General features: G+C 48.1%; 2 protein-coding genes and 2 long non-coding RNA genes across 7 annotated transcripts in view; 1 reads left to right on the forward strand and 3 right to left on the reverse strand.

Annotated features, from left to right (window-relative positions):
- LOC147351087 (uncharacterized) lies at positions 1 to 1,750 on the reverse strand. The gene is made up of 3 exons (XR_015147177.1): positions 1,623 to 1,750; positions 886 to 987; positions 1 to 129 (listed from the first exon to the last, which is right to left on the reverse strand). It is a non-coding gene; the product is annotated as an uncharacterized LOC147351087 (long non-coding RNA).
- A 4,958-nt stretch (positions 1,751 to 6,708) lies between these two features.
- On the reverse strand, positions 6,709 to 9,066 carry H3-3B (H3.3 histone B). Its single transcript, XM_086356180.1, has 4 exons — positions 8,947 to 9,066; positions 8,349 to 8,486; positions 8,080 to 8,233; positions 6,709 to 7,979 (listed from the first exon to the last, which is right to left on the reverse strand). The coding sequence occupies exons 2-4, from the start codon at positions 8,474 to 8,476 to the stop codon at positions 7,851 to 7,853; spliced, it is 411 nt and encodes a 136-aa protein (XP_086212306.1). The 5' UTR covers positions 8,477 to 8,486; positions 8,947 to 9,066; the 3' UTR covers positions 6,709 to 7,850.
- Positions 9,067 to 11,580: 2,514 nt separating this feature from the next.
- Positions 11,581 to 12,560, reverse strand: LOC147351089 (uncharacterized). Its single transcript, XR_015147175.1, has 2 exons — positions 12,383 to 12,560; positions 11,581 to 12,266 (listed from the first exon to the last, which is right to left on the reverse strand). It is a non-coding gene; the product is annotated as an uncharacterized LOC147351089 (long non-coding RNA).
- Positions 12,561 to 12,658: 98 nt separating this feature from the next.
- Positions 12,659 to 14,543, forward strand: part of UNK (unk zinc finger) — a 32,187-nt gene continuing 30,302 nt past the window's right edge. For all 4 annotated transcript variants that reach the window (XR_015147174.1, XM_086356173.1, XM_086356175.1 and 1 more), the window contains exon 1: positions 12,659 to 12,789. Coding sequence is in view for 3 of the 4 variants with exons in the window: in XM_086356173.1 (XP_086212299.1) it covers positions 12,686 to 12,789 (104 nt within the window). In the remaining variant the exon portion in view is untranslated. The remainder of the gene's footprint in view (positions 12,790 to 14,543) is intronic.

Below are 14,543 nucleotides of genomic sequence, written 5' to 3' on the forward strand. Positions count from 1 at the left end.
GGCTTCTCCTGCTGCAGGGCGTGTGCAGCTCGAGGGCTCTGGAGCTCAGGCTCAGTGGTTGTAGCACGTGGGCTTAATTGCTCTGTGGGATGTAGGATCTTCCTGGACCAGGGATCAAACCCAGGTCCCCTGCATTGACAGGCAGATTCTTATCCACTGCACCATTAGGGAAGTCCCAGTGGAATATTATTTAGCTATGAAAAGAATGATATTCTGATACCTGCTACAGTATGGATGAGCCTTGAAAACACAGTAAATGAAGGAAGCCAGTTACAAAAGACTACAAATTGTATGATTCTATCAATCAAAAATGTCCAGAATAGGCAAATCTAAAGAGACAGAAAGTAGATTACCGGTTGCTTGAGGCTGAGAGAAATGGGAGAATAAGAGATGATAAGAATACCAACTTCTCTTTGTAGTGATGAAAATATTCTAAAATTTACAGTGGTGATGGTTGCCATATCTGTGAATACACTAAAACCGCTTTAAATGGGTAAATTGTATGGTATGTGCACTGCATTTTTAAAAAAATTTATTTGGCTATTCTGGGTCTTAGTTGCGACACGTAGGACCTTTAATCTTCGTTTCGGCAGGGGGATCTAGTTCCCTGAACAGGAATCGAACCTGAGCCCTCTGCGTTGGGAGCTTGGAATCTTAGCAGCTGGACAACCAGGAAGTCCTTATGCATTGTATCTTAATAAAACTGTTTTTTAAAAAACGAGGAATAAAAGCAATTCCAAATTTCATCTAATGGTCTGCTCCTTTTGAGCACTCCTCAGCTTCCCTGGTGGCTCAGACAGTAAAAGAATCCGCCTGTAGTGCAGGAGACCTGGGTTCCATCCCTGGGTTGGGAAGATCCCCTGGAGGAGGGATAGGGATACCCACTCCAGTATCCTTGCCTGGAGAATCCCAGGACAGAGGAGCCTGGCAGGCTATAGTCCATGAAGTCACAGAGTCCGACACGACTGGGCGACTTCCGCTCGCTCGCTGGCGGTAAAGCACAGGCGTTTTTTGGCGTAGGTAAAACAAAACGGTAAAGCACAGGCGTTTTTTGGCGTAGGTAAGACAGAACAGGATAAAGCATGAGTGCTTCTTGGGGCTGGCTGAGATGAAAGGAAACTCAAAGCAGGCCTCCCTACAAGGCAAAGATGCATCCTTGTAGGGAGCAAAGACCCCTTGTAGGAGCAAGGATCCGCTGCTCTTCAAATCATTTACCCATCTCAGCTCTGATGGCCAACCACTCTGAGCCCAAATCTCTGCCCTTACTATTGTGGTATCTCAGTCAGATGACTTATCCTCTCTGAGCCTCAGTTTCTCATCTATCTCCTGGGGCTGGTGTTTCCTTCCTGACAGACTGTTTCAGGAGGAAGTGAATGAGATCAGCTTCACTGAGTGCCCAGCCCAGCCTCTGGCACTTGGTAAGCACAGAATAAATATTTGTTATTATTATCAGTCACCCATTAATACATTGTTGGACTCTCCTGCAAGCAATGGGCCAGATAAAAGCCTCTGGCTTTCACTGTCTGATAGTGGATAGTCTCAATCTGACCCTCGTCCCTCACTGAGATAAATGTCTCAACAGAGGAGGAAAGAGTTTTCTAAAAGAGAGGAGGAATTCTCACCACGGAAAAGGCAATGGCACCCCACTCCAGTACTCTTGCCTGGAAAATCCCATGGACGGAGGAGCCTGGTGGGCTGCAGTCCATGGGGTCGAGAAGAGTCGGACACGACTGAGCGACTTCACTTTCACTTTTCACTTTCATGCATTGGAGAAGGAAATGGCAACCCACTCCAGTGTTCTTGCCTGGAGAATCCCAGGGATGGGGGAGCCTGGTGGGCTGCCGTCTCTGGGGTCGCAGAGAGTCAGACACGACTGAAGTGACTTAGCAGCAGCAGCAGCAGCAAGCAGCTCACACCCTTATTTTTTAATTTCCACTGTTTTAGATTGAAAAGATGTCCTTTTCACCTATCTTCATCTTTTGTATAGTTTCAGTTGTTTCTGGAAAACCTTAATTTGACCCAAGGGCAAGTTCTCCTGTTGGCTCACGCTGGACTCTGAAATACTGATTTCATCTACAAGAACTGTTTACTATCAGTGTTTGAATGCTGTCTAGCCTGTTACATAAAATTTGTTCAGAGGAAGTCTGCCTCTGACCTTTGACCCTCCCATTTCCTGGCCAAATGTCACAAGATTGGGGGGAAGGTGGCACCTTAAAGGGGACACTGCCACCCAAAGTCTGTCCTCTGCTTGTCCATGTGCTCAATTCTTGGTCCTTGGGGCCTCCCTGCTAGACCTGGTCTTTCTTCATGCAGTGAATGTCTGTGTGCTTCATGCAGCTCTGGCTGCATTTACAGACAAGACTCCACTGCAATTACAGACAAGACTGGTTTCCTTTAATTGTGGCATGTGGGATCTAGTTTCCTAAATAAGGATCGAACCCAGGCCCCCTGCATTGGGAGTGCAGGGTCTTAGCCATTGGACCCCCAGTAAGTCCCAAAACTCGTTTCCTGGTAGGGCTTGGGTCCACATCTCCCAAGACAGTCTCTGAAAATACTTGCTCTCAGCAGATGGCTCTCCCTCCCACGGATTCTGGGAGGCATTTTTGTTGTTGTTCCCGGAGGGTTAACCTATCTCCTGATTTGGGCCCCCTTTGCCCTTCTGTTTCATTAATGATGACAACTTCTATAGTATTGATAATACTGATATCGAGTTCGTGGTGGGCCCTGGTGTCAGGACTGAGATGCAGTCTATAGGGCAGCACTGGTTGCTCAGTGCCTGTTCTGAACAGTCAGTGCTCCAGACTTTTTTTGTCAAATCTTTTAAAAGGCCCCAGACTTTGCACGGATTGTTTTATTAAATTCTTACAAGCCTCCGGGTAGGCACTGGTTTTATCTCCATTTTACGGATGAGGGAAAGAATCCCAAATGGATTAAGGAATTCATCCAAGTGGGACAGCTGGGCCTTGAACCTGGGTCTGTCTGACCCTGAGATTGTTCTCTCAGGAATCACCCTGTCCCCAGGAGCACTCTGACCTGCTGTGACGTCCGCTTACTGAAGATCCCAAACTCAGCCTCTTGGTAAGGAGCAGGAGGGGTAGCAGCTCTCCTGGACCCCTGGAGCCCCCGTTCCCAATTTGGAAGTCGACCAGTAAGCAGAGCTCTTGGGAACCTGACTGATTTTTTTGCCACCTGGGCCGGGAGCAGATCCAACCTGCTGTGCTGTGGGGCTGCCAGGGCTATTGGGTTGGCCAGCAAACATGCCTAGAGTCTCTGCTGTGTGGCAGGCGTGACTCCAGAGGCCCTGGCTCTGGAGCGCCAGGAGCTTCTCGTCCATCCCTGGCCCCAGGTGCCCCTGCTAAGCAGGGGCCAGTTGCAGGCCCTGTCTTTGTTTGGTGAACCCCACTGTGTCCCTGAAGTTCCTGCCCTCTAGGCTGATGACTACTCTGCTGGCGGCCAGGCAGGGAAGGACGCAGCCGCAGCTGACTCTCCCTGTACCTTGCCCTAGGCACCGCAGCGGGCCCAGTCCCCAGGCCACTGTGGGTGGGCAAAACTGAGACTGGCCCTAGACAGGGCACTGAGCGGGGAGAGGCCCCCGGGTTCAGCCGGACTCTCAGGTTGCATGAAGGCTGGGCCTTGGACCCAGCCCCATCCTGTCCCCTCTTCTGGTGCTCTTGGCTCAGTGCTTAAGGCAGTGAAGAGCTTATGGGAATGGTCCTGGGGGCCAGTGTGTCCAAAAGAGAGGGAGTAGGGAGTAGAGGTTAACAGAGCCTGGGCACCGCCTCCCTGGGGACGTGTGCAGTCCCTCCCACACCTCTCAGCAAAGGCTGCCAGCCCCAAGCTTGCAGCCCAGCAGCCCCTCCTGTCACTGGGGCTGGCGGCTGGCAGACAGCCTCCTCCCTTTCAGCCCACTCTCCCTTCCACTGTGTATGGTCCCAGAACTGCAACTTCCTAAACAGGGGCTGGCAGCTGTTGAAGACTCCAGACCCTGGCTGCCCAACCACACCCCTCTGCACATCACTTGTGGCCTTACAGCTCCTCCAGGAGTCACAGCCTCACTGAAGCGCTTCCTCCACTCCGTCTTGCTGATAGCAGAGGTGACTGCACAACCTCTTTGCTTCTCCCCAAAGGAAGGGCATTGGGGTAGGTGGGATGGGGGTGGAGGGTCCTCTCCTCAGGGCAGAAGCTGAGATGTGCTGCTCCTGGGCATGCATGATGGTCCTCACCCTTGCTGGCCACTGCACGTAGTGCTCAGGTGGGGACACCAGGACAGGCTGGGAACACCTCACACGGAAGTCCCATGACTCTGGCTTGGAGTAACAGTGGTTGTCAAGGTGGGATCCCTCACTGCCAGGGACAGCTAGGCAGTCAGCCGGACCACAGGGAGAGCAGGCACCGCTGCCCCCACCCCAGGAAAGAAGACAACAGCCTCTGGCCCCTCCTCACAGCACAGCTTCTATGCATTAAGCTTGAAGCTGTTCCAGCTGCCCCCACCCACCTTGGCCAAAACAGCCTCTGTCCCTAGACCTGTGGACAAAAGGGAGTCCAAAGGCTGGCCACCTGGCCCAACGGCATGACCCGCAGGCAGTGCTGCAAGATTTGGGTCGGCAACCCGGGCTAGGGTCTGTTCTTCCTTCCTCCAGCCTCACCCTGAGGAAGGCAGGTGGAAGGCGGGTTGTTTGTGGGAGTTGCTGACCAGAAGCCAGGCCCAGCTGGATGGGATGGTCTGGGCCAGTGACATCCCCGAGTAATACTGAGGCAGGCAGGACCACCAGGGGTGAGGGAAGAGGCTGGGGAGCACAGACAAAGAGCAGTCGCTCAGTTGTGTTCTATCAGAGCCTGGGGTGGGGCTGAAGGAAACAGGCTGTGACTGCCATGCTGCTGTCTGCACTCAGCAGCCAACTCTTTGCGACCCCATGGACTGTAGCCCGTCAAGCTCCTTTGTTCATGGAATTCTCCAGGCAAGAATACTGACTGGCGTGGGCAGCCATTTCCTTCTCCAGGGTATTGTCCTGATCCAGGGATGGAACCCACGCCTGCATTGGCAGGCAAAATTCTTCACCACTGGCACCACCCGGGAACTCCCATAATTGCCATGAGGTGACTTAAGTCAAGGGATGGGGAAGGAGGGGCGAGGATTGTGTGCCCAGGAAGGGTGCTCAAGGCTCTTGTGCCTCATGGGCCACACCACCCGCAGTGACACGACAGCCACAGAAGGTGTGCAGAAAACTCACCCTTCTCCATGGAAGGGTAGGTTGGCCATAAGCCTGAGGCAGATTGCTGCCCTGCTGCTGTTATCGTTCCCGTGTACAGGCTGGCCTTTGCCTGCAGAAACTTCAGGGCAAGCCCAGTTTCCTGCTGATTCAAAAACAGCTGATAGGGCCGTCTCTACTCTCTGCTGCCCTATTTGAAGGTGATCCAGAAGGGGCCTGCTCTCCATTGAAGCACAGGTCCCAGCATCAACACTTGACACCAGGCAAGCAGCAGTGCTTACAAGGGGCCAGACAGGGGAGCCCCAGACCGCTACTGGGGAGAGCTGAGGAAGGTAAAGCTTTCTGAACATTTCCCCAGAGAACTCTGTGAAAAAATATACCATCCAAATCAAGACCATAAAGCTAAGGAAGTCTAAACTTTGAAAACTTTTATTTTTGCTTTTTTTGCACTACCTAAACCCAGGGATAAAACATATGGGAAGTTTCCCAAAACCAGAAAGTACTTTTGCCTTATAGGTTAAAAATACACTCTGGAAGCACAAGCTCTACTGTTTAAGCAGCAGATTCCAAGTTGCCCAATAAAATTCAACCTCAGGATGCAGACTTCAGGCAAGGGCAAGCGGCAACCACTTGAGTGCTTCTCAAGGAGCCTCACCACCACTGGACAGGGTTCCCACCATCACACATTCCACTGGCTAGGATTTCAACATCCTTCAGGAACACAATGAATCAACTGTCGGAACTGGTATGATGGACCTTCTAGGAAACCAGGTTATTTTTATTATACTGTATCAGATTCCACTTTTGGCACCTCATAAAAACTATCAATTCTCAACCCTAATTAACTCCCTGCTTTCCAATGGAACCTCTTAACCCTTAGTCTTTGAAACTAGTCCAAATTTAAATCCCACTGAACTGTATCAGAGTATACGTGTCTTTCTACAGCCACTGACTTCAAATTATACGGAATGCGTTTGACTCTGGTGGTTCTTGTGTCCATATTAACACTTCACTAGTGGCCATCACTGGCTAGGAACACTAGTTTCACACTGAAAAGGCAGCTTAAACAGAGTTCTACACCTGTGGTCACTTGTTATAACTTACTGTATAAAGAAATCTATACTGGGAGGGGACATATGTACCCCTACAGCTATGGCTGATTCATATTGATGTTAGAAAACAAAATCCTGTAAAGCACTTATCCTTCAATTAAAAAATTAAAAATCTATAAACGTTCTTCACAAATAGGTTCAGAACAAACCCCACATTTGAGTTCTAGAATTAAATTTCCTTGACAGATACGGGGGAGGCAGGGAAGCCTTTTAGTCGTAGGCCCACACTGCAAATATGTCATAACATTTTAAAAAAGCTTCTAGAGGGCTGTTTACATGCTTTGTAGAATTATTCTTGTAAATACTGCTTTTGTCTATCAAGTAAAACTTGAAATAAGCTAAACTTAAAAGCTTTGCATTCAAATTTAGGTTTTTGACACTTATAGTTCAATAAACAAGTTTATTTGTAAATTTAGTCAACATACATAATTGACCTAAAAACTTCAATAGAAGGATAAATCTTAAAACCACTTGGAAAGCCATCTCTATGAAGTGATTTTCCCAGAACCTATGCCACATGAACACCATTTTAACTGGCAGAGATTCCATAAGCTGAAGCTGTGTCCCTCCCCCACAGCAAGTTCACCCTAAGTTATAATACAAATCCCACAAGGAAAAAAAGTTCGGTATTGTTCCCCCTTGGTAGAGAAAAGTTCAACCTAGTTATGAGACCAATCACAACACAAAGAAAAGCTGCACTAACTACTATATTAGTAACAGATGATGCTGGTGTGAATAACTTGTATTATAGTCTAGAGCCCTTATAAATAAATCCCCCTCCCCGTTAGTGTTTGCATTATCAGCTAGAAGGTTAGTTTAACATGTGGTAGAATGAGGACTTATGCAAGGCATAACGCGCAAAGCATTTTACTACATAAACAAGTGCAGTCTACTCAGGAGAAACCCAATCAAACTCTAAATTACACACCTTAAAGACAACACTCCCCACCACATGTCAATGTAAAACATTTAATTTAAAAATGTTGACACTACAATATATAAAATAGCTATTATAAATGCACATAGTGTATTCTATAGCTGCCAGGTTTACTTTTTTTTTTTTTTTAAGGAAACTGTAAGTTACACTGTGGTTAAGACTTGTATCTTCACCCTTGAAAAAGCCCACATTCTATCACAGTGATGTATGGTCAGACTTAACAGCCCCAATTGTTAAACACTTGGATCAAGTCATAACCAGTTTTATTGCAAAAGGACCCTGTACACATTTATCAATTCTAGTACCTTAATAGCTACCCAACAAGTCATTAACATACAGAAACATGCATCATGAGAAGCAAGAAATATCACCCATCCCTTCTGCATATTAGCAACTTGTCACTCCTGAGCAACAGTGCTCACATCACTGAGGTCTGTGAACAGTCACTTTTCGCATTCATCCTGAGTGAAAGATGGAATGACTTAAGTACAAATGCAACATATTATAAACAATTTCTTACAAAAAAAGTCACAAATTAAACCGAAGTATTTTACAGAATTTACTACAAAACACCATAAAAACTGCCTTCACTTAAGCTCTCTCTCCCCGTATCCGGCGAGCCAACTGGATGTCTTTGGGCATGATGGTGACTCTCTTAGCGTGGATGGCACACAGATTAGTATCTTCAAACAAACCCACCAGATACGCTTCGCTAGCCTCCTGTGGAGGACAAGAGCCACACTATTAGACTCTCTCCGAGGAGGGGGCCGCGCACCAGCCCTCCCCTCCGCCCGGCCGCACACAGCCCCCGCCAGCTCACCTGCAGCGCGCCGATGGCGGCACTCTGGAACCTCAAGTCGGTTTTGAAATCCTGGGCGATCTCCCTCACCAACCTCTGGAAAGGCAGTTTCCGGATCAGAAGCTCGGTGGATTTCTGGTAACGACGGATTTCTCGAAGCGCAACAGTCCCGGGCCTGGAGCGAGCAGGAGAGCGCAAAGTGACACCGGTTACGGCAGCCCCCCGCGAGCCGCGGGAAGCTTCCCGCCCGCAGCGCCGCCGAGTCATCGTCTCCCTGTCGCGCTGCCTACCTGTAGCGATGAGGTTTTTTCACCCCGCCAGTAGAGGGGGCGCTTTTCCTGGCCGCTTTGGTGGCCAACTGCTTGCGGGGCGCTTTCCCACCCGTTGACTTACGAGCAGTCTGCTTGGTTCGAGCCATTTTCTTTTACCTGTAGAAGACATCCGTGACTCCAGGGCCGAGGCACGCTCGCCCCCCGGGGTGCGGCGGCCCGGACGCCCGGCGCCCCAACTCTCCCGCCTCCTCGCGCCCCAAGGCGGACGGCAGATGGCCGAGGGCCGCCGCCTCCTCCCCCTCCCCTAATGACTCAGGCTGCGAGTAGCAGCAGCCTCCTCCGGGAGGGGGGGCGCGGGGAGGAGTCACTTCCCCTCCTCGACGGGCGGAGGCCCAGCTGCCCGGAACCCAGCGTCGGGACCTCTGAATCACCAGCGGGAAAAAGGCGGAGACGCGGTTCCGGAACGAAACCCCAAGGGAAAACTACCCGCCCCCACAGCCGGCGCCAACAGCCAAAGTAGCCCGCACCAGTCGGCACTTGGCTCTCAACGGCCGCGACCCGCGGTATCAACGGCTGGCCAGGCCTCAAGTCACAGATAAAATCCATGAACACTTACCTAACGCCGAAGTTTTAGGCCGCTTCTCCGACCACCGCGCCGCCGCTGCTGCCGAAAGAGCCGCAGTAGCTGAAACACGGGAAAAGCTTCCTCCAACGAACGACCAAACCGCTCTGCGCTCTAAGCCCCCCTATGCCTCCGTTTTTATACCCACGCTTCACGCTGCGTCTCTGCGTCATAGGACCCTAATTTGCATACACCAATGACTTTTTCTATTGGCTGACACCTTCGCCGACGCGCTGACATCCCCCGACACAAAGGCCGTGCTTCGGCCCCGTTCCCTGATTGGCGGACATCTAGACCACTGATTGGCTGTTAAAGTGGCCTAACTATTGGATGAATGCAAAGAGGAATGGACGAATCAGAGTTTAGCACCAAGCAGCTCTTCTGATTGGATAAAATGGAGCTATGTTTGGATCCTTCCCTTGGTTCCAAAGCTCTACAATAGAAAGTCAATGCAAATGAATTGCACTGGTCCTTATCAGGACTGGTCCTTAATCTGGACAGTCGGGAGGGCAAGGGGCCTAACGTTATTTGCATCAAGCTAATACAATGAAGGAGAGGGCATTTTAATGAAAATTTTACAAATATTTTCCAATGTAAAATAAAATGCATTCCCTGTGATTATTTACTTTTCATGAACGTTTTGATAGGTAGTAGTGTAAATGAAAATTAGAATTCAGTAAATCATGTTATCAAGTATTTTATCAGGCATATACATTTTAACCAAAATGCAGTTCTTTTGTTTGGTGGGGTGGGGAGAGGTAAATAACAAATACAAAAACAAATGTCAATACATTATTTATAAGGACTGTTTTGCATGTCCTTAGACCATCACAAAACACTGTGATTTCAATATGCTTACAGTTAAACAAGGAGTAACTTACTAGGCAACGTATTTTTTTAAATTACGCAGTTCAACTGAACGAAATCACTACAGCCAGAATGGGAACAGTCAATTCTAAACCAGTATTTCCAAGTTCCTAAAGAATAAACAAAAGATAACTAAATTAAATATGGTCCCTTGTATTTAATGGTCTATCCTGGAATATATTACTTCTGAAAAAACATAAAAATGGTAATCCCTACCTTTGCCTACATGTCTTGAATGGATTTTAATACTTAGTTCTTCAGATGATTCAGTTATATAAAATATCAAAGCAGGCTTAAGGTTAAGACCAGCCAAACAAAGTTCAGAAAATTGAAACAAAGCCTTGGGCATTCTACTCCGCAGTTTTTACCCTGGATTCACCGAATATGTTAAATTATTTTAAAAAAGCAGAAAAATCAGGTACACATAGATTTCAACAGAGAATTATACTACATAAATACAATACCTCAAAAATTTACATATGATGTCAAGTTACCCCTCTCATCATCAAAAGTGAGAGGGAAAAAATGCAGTTTGATTCAAAGCAGCTATGGCAAAAACATCTTTGGCCCAACCTCTAGTTCCAAATTCGTTATTTCGGCCCTCTCAATCATAACACGCATAATATGTATTTAGTTATCATATATCTATAAACTTTTATATCATAATTCAGTCAACTTTAGTTTCTTTCCTCTGCTCAAAGGTTAGGGTAGAGGAAACATTAAGTTATTTCATACCAGGTTGAGAAGAGAAACCAAGATGAAGGTTCTTGCCCTGTTCTCAGAAATTGTGTAAAGCTGAAAAACAGGGCACTGATTATATCTCAGGTAAAAGACTGTCAAGTGTCCTTGAATTTAACCAGAAAAATACACTGCCATCTTTTTTTGACTGCTCAGATGGCCTGGAGAAGGAACAGGATCCTAAATTAACACCCACTTTTGTGTTCCGAGGCTTTTCTAGGAATTCCAGAACCCTAGCTGTCTCATGCTTTCTACAGAATACAGTAGTGATCCATCCCCACCCCACACCCTCGCCCATCCCTGCCTCCAGTTTTGCTAATTATTAGAGATAAACTAAACTAGGTATGGATTTACATGCATCCCTTTAAGAATGATTAGTGGAAAGAATCTGTCCCTCTTACTTGGCAGTCTTATCACTAGGTTTTTCTTTTTCCTAACCCTAAGTGAATGCAAAGGAGCAAAAACAACACAAAAATAGGGAACAACCGAAAATGCTAATACAATCAAAACAATGCAGAATATGAGGCAGCATGTAGGTTACTGTCCTAATTCCTGTTCTGTCACGTACTTGCTGAGTAACTTTGCACAAGTTTCTTAACCTCTCTGAGTTTCGGTTTCCTCTTCTCTAAATTAAGCGGTTTGGATGATATCATCTCTCAATTCTACTAGTACACACTTACTCTGAAGCTCATGGTATACACTCATTTAAAATCTAGCACGCTGAACTGTATTTCTTCAATCAAATCACATTTGGGTATTTTGGAGAATAACCTATAAGTTGATTACTTGAATTTAACAATAGGATTAAAGCCATACACCATAATTTACACAACTTTTTTGTCCTTTCGGAATTTTTCATCTTCAAACACCCCTAGTGCTTAAACAATTGATTTGGTCTGTTTAAGAAATACGTTTCTCAACTTGGGTTTGGCTTCTGATATGAAGTTACTCGGAACAACATAAAATACATATGTATCAATCTCAAACATGAAAAATTTCCATTCAGCCGACAGGGCTTCACCCTTAAGGTTAATCGAATGTTTCTTTAATGAGATTATCATTATTTAACATTATCTAACAAAATGTAATTAGCCTGTACAACAGGGTTTTGAGTAGATTCAACATGGAAAACAAAGTTAAATGTTAACTTTGTTAACAAAATGTTAAAATATCTGTGAAGAACTTCGCCCAACTGGCGGGAAGAGGGGAAGAGACATTTTCCCCAGTAGAAAGGCTGAGGGCCAGAGCACGAGAGTGGAGTGGGTTATAAATCGTACTCCCTACTCAAACCCAGGCCCTTCCTCTGATGCTTTTCGACACTCCTGCAACTTGCCAGTGTACCTGAGACTATGCTAGACGGAGATTAAATTCGTTCTTGGCCCCTAACGTACTGGAAACACGTTGGTCGGGCCAGGTGTCGAGTTGGGGGACTCAAGTCGTGTGGAGTTCCAGGTTTCAGGACTGGTAAAGGTTTATGGAGCGCCCCGGTAAAGGCGCGGGAACAGAGTATTGTGTTGTATCGCTCTTCGTTGGCAAAGCTTTCTCAAGCTGACTTCCAGCAGGCCAACTTTCCTTCACGCTTGGTCCCGCCGCAGGAATGAGGATGTTGGCGGACTTCAGGTGCCTGCAGCTCAAAGGCCCACTGCTAGGGACCCGCATCAGAACAGAGCCCAAGCTGGGATAAGCACGGAGGCGAGGTAATCATTATTCTGTTGAGAGTGAAATTACACTTGGAACAGTTTCACAGCAGTCGTTAGGCCCTCCCTAGCTCTGGACCTTTTCGACCCCAAGGGCTCCAATTGCAGGCAAAGGCTCCCCTACGAACCTGGAAACGCAGTTAAGAAGTAACGCAACTGGACTGCAAGCCCCACAAACCGTCGCGGGCTCTCAACATCCGGGACACCGCCCGCAAGGCTCTCTGGGTATTGTGGTCTGTTCCTTCGGCAGCAACCCTCTGCCGGCGGTAAAATTCCAGCCGAACCTTGGACCACAACTCCCAGCAAGCCTTGCTGCCGCGCGGGGGGTCTTCACGTTCTCGTGGCGCGGCGCAGCCGCACTAGGGCCTCGGCACGGACCGCGCAGACTGAATAATAAAAGGGGAGCGGCGAAGAGGCAGGAAGACAGGACCATGTCGAAGGGCCCCGGGCCCGGCGGCTCCGCAGCTTCCTCGGCGCCCCCGGCCGCTACCGCTCAGGTGCTGCAGGCACAGCCCGAGAAACCGCAGCACTACACGTACGTAGAGCCCCCCCCCCTGCCGCGCGCGCACGCCTGACGTCAGCGGCCAGCGTGAGTCACGCGCGCAGGGAGAGCGCGAGGCGGCCTCTCCCTCCCCCCCTTCCTCCTCCGGCCCGGCCCAGACCGGTTCCAACCTGCTGGGGCCGGTCCCAACTGCCTACAACTGCCACCAACCTTTGGTCCGGCTGAGGGGCGGGAAACCCGGTCTCCGGCGCCGATTTGGGAAGGCGGGAGCTTGGGATGCGGAGTGCACACCTCGTAGGCCGGCGCCTTTCGAGGCCTAACTGTTCCTCAGACCGTAAAAACCACAGTCCCAGGCACTTTTGGGGGCGATAAGAAGTCCAAGACGCGACCAGGATGAGTTCCTAAGCGGCCAACCTTAGACCCGCTTATGAATGGACGGTTAGCGTGAAGTCCGGTCAGGCGACCCACGTACTAGGAACCAGAGGCCTTTTGTGGCCGCAAGGCCCATATGTTGTCCACGCAGGCCACTCTTGATTGAATTCACTTAGAAACAGTTGCCCTAGCCTGGGTGATGGGGTCTGAGTGGTGGCCTCAGAGGGAGCCCCAAATGCTGACTCTACAAGTCTAGTGAGATGGAAAACCTCTTCCTGAGAATCTGCTTGTATCTTAAGTGGAGGTCCCCTGTCTTCTCTTTATTTCCCTTCAGGGTACTTCTAAGCAACTACCTAGAGCTAGATGCTTTGGGAGAAAGTGAGAAAAAGAGGCAGGTCCTCCTGTCGAGTAAAATGCTGGTTTCCATCTTCCCTGAAGTTCTTGGAGTACCGGACATCCCCCTTGGGCTCCCAAGTCGTGTACAAGCCTAGAAGGATCCCCAAGTGTACCTCAGTCTTGCTAGAGATTTGGAACCTGGGGGTTGAACAACCCTTGAGGGGCACACGATAACGCGGCCTGGTGAACCAAGCTCTAGAAGCATTTGTTGGAGTAGAAATACCTAAAAGACAGGAAGAGCTGTTGTTTGTCACGGAAGTAAGACCCATTGGGAAACTTCTGGGATTAGGAATATCGATTTTAAGAAGTGTATTGGTTTATTTGTTAGAGGCTCTGTTGTTGGTTGAAATCGTTTGAAACTTTTCTTGACTTAAGTCTGACTCACGTTAACTGTAACTTTTCTAATGTGGCGATTGGTTTGCTGGTCCGTCCTTGCTGGAGTTCTTTCTGCAATCCGGCCATTGATTTTGGTGAGATGGTCTTAGAGAATTGAGTGATCAGATGAAGGGTATGGTCCAACAGCCTGGTCTAGATTTGCACATCTGCAAACTTCATCCTATTGGAATTTATAATCTCTGGTTGCTCAGATCACGTTTTTTTTTTCTTCCCAGTAAAATGTGGATAACATTTTGAGTAATATGAATCTTGGTTTCAGCAACTTGTGTTTCTATGTTGTCATTGAGTATACTATGGAATCTGTATCAGGCTTTCTAACCATTTTGAAATTGAGAGGTGAAATGAATCAACAGCTGTGTAAATGTTACTATGAGTCTTTGTTCTCTTGATGCTAATTGTTTAAAAATTATTTGGCTGCGCTGGGTCTTAGTTGGGATATGTGGGATCTAGTTCCTTGATCAGGGATGGAACCCAGGCCCCCTACAGTGAGAGCGTAGAGTCTTAGCAGCTGGACCACCAGGGAAGTCCCTGATGCTCATTGTTAAAATGAGATTTGTTTAAAATCTGCCTTTCAGCTTCTTGTGGGATAAGTACAGAGTAATCAGTCTTGGCTCTTGAAGTGG

Source organism: Bos grunniens, chromosome 19 (genome assembly GCF_055505025.1).
Source record: "Bos grunniens cultivar Pamir isolate PY7600 chromosome 19, Bosgru_T2T1.0, whole genome shotgun sequence".
In the NCBI taxonomy this organism is placed as follows: Eukaryota; Metazoa; Chordata; class Mammalia; order Artiodactyla; family Bovidae; genus Bos; species Bos grunniens.

Bases quoted from the DNA above. Each gene is read 5' to 3' on its own strand.
- H3-3B (XM_086356180.1), bottom strand. From the start codon at position 8,476: ATGGCTCGAACCAAGCAGACTGCTCGTAAGTCAACGGGTGGGAAAGCG. The intron at 8,234-8,348 runs GTAGGCAGCGCG...TGCTCGCTCCAG, and splicing joins AAAAAACCTCATCGCTACAG to GCCCGGGACTGTTGCGCTTC. The intron at 7,980-8,079 runs GTGAGCTGGCGG...TGTCCTCCACAG, and splicing joins CCGCCATCGGCGCGCTGCAG to GAGGCTAGCGAAGCGTATCT.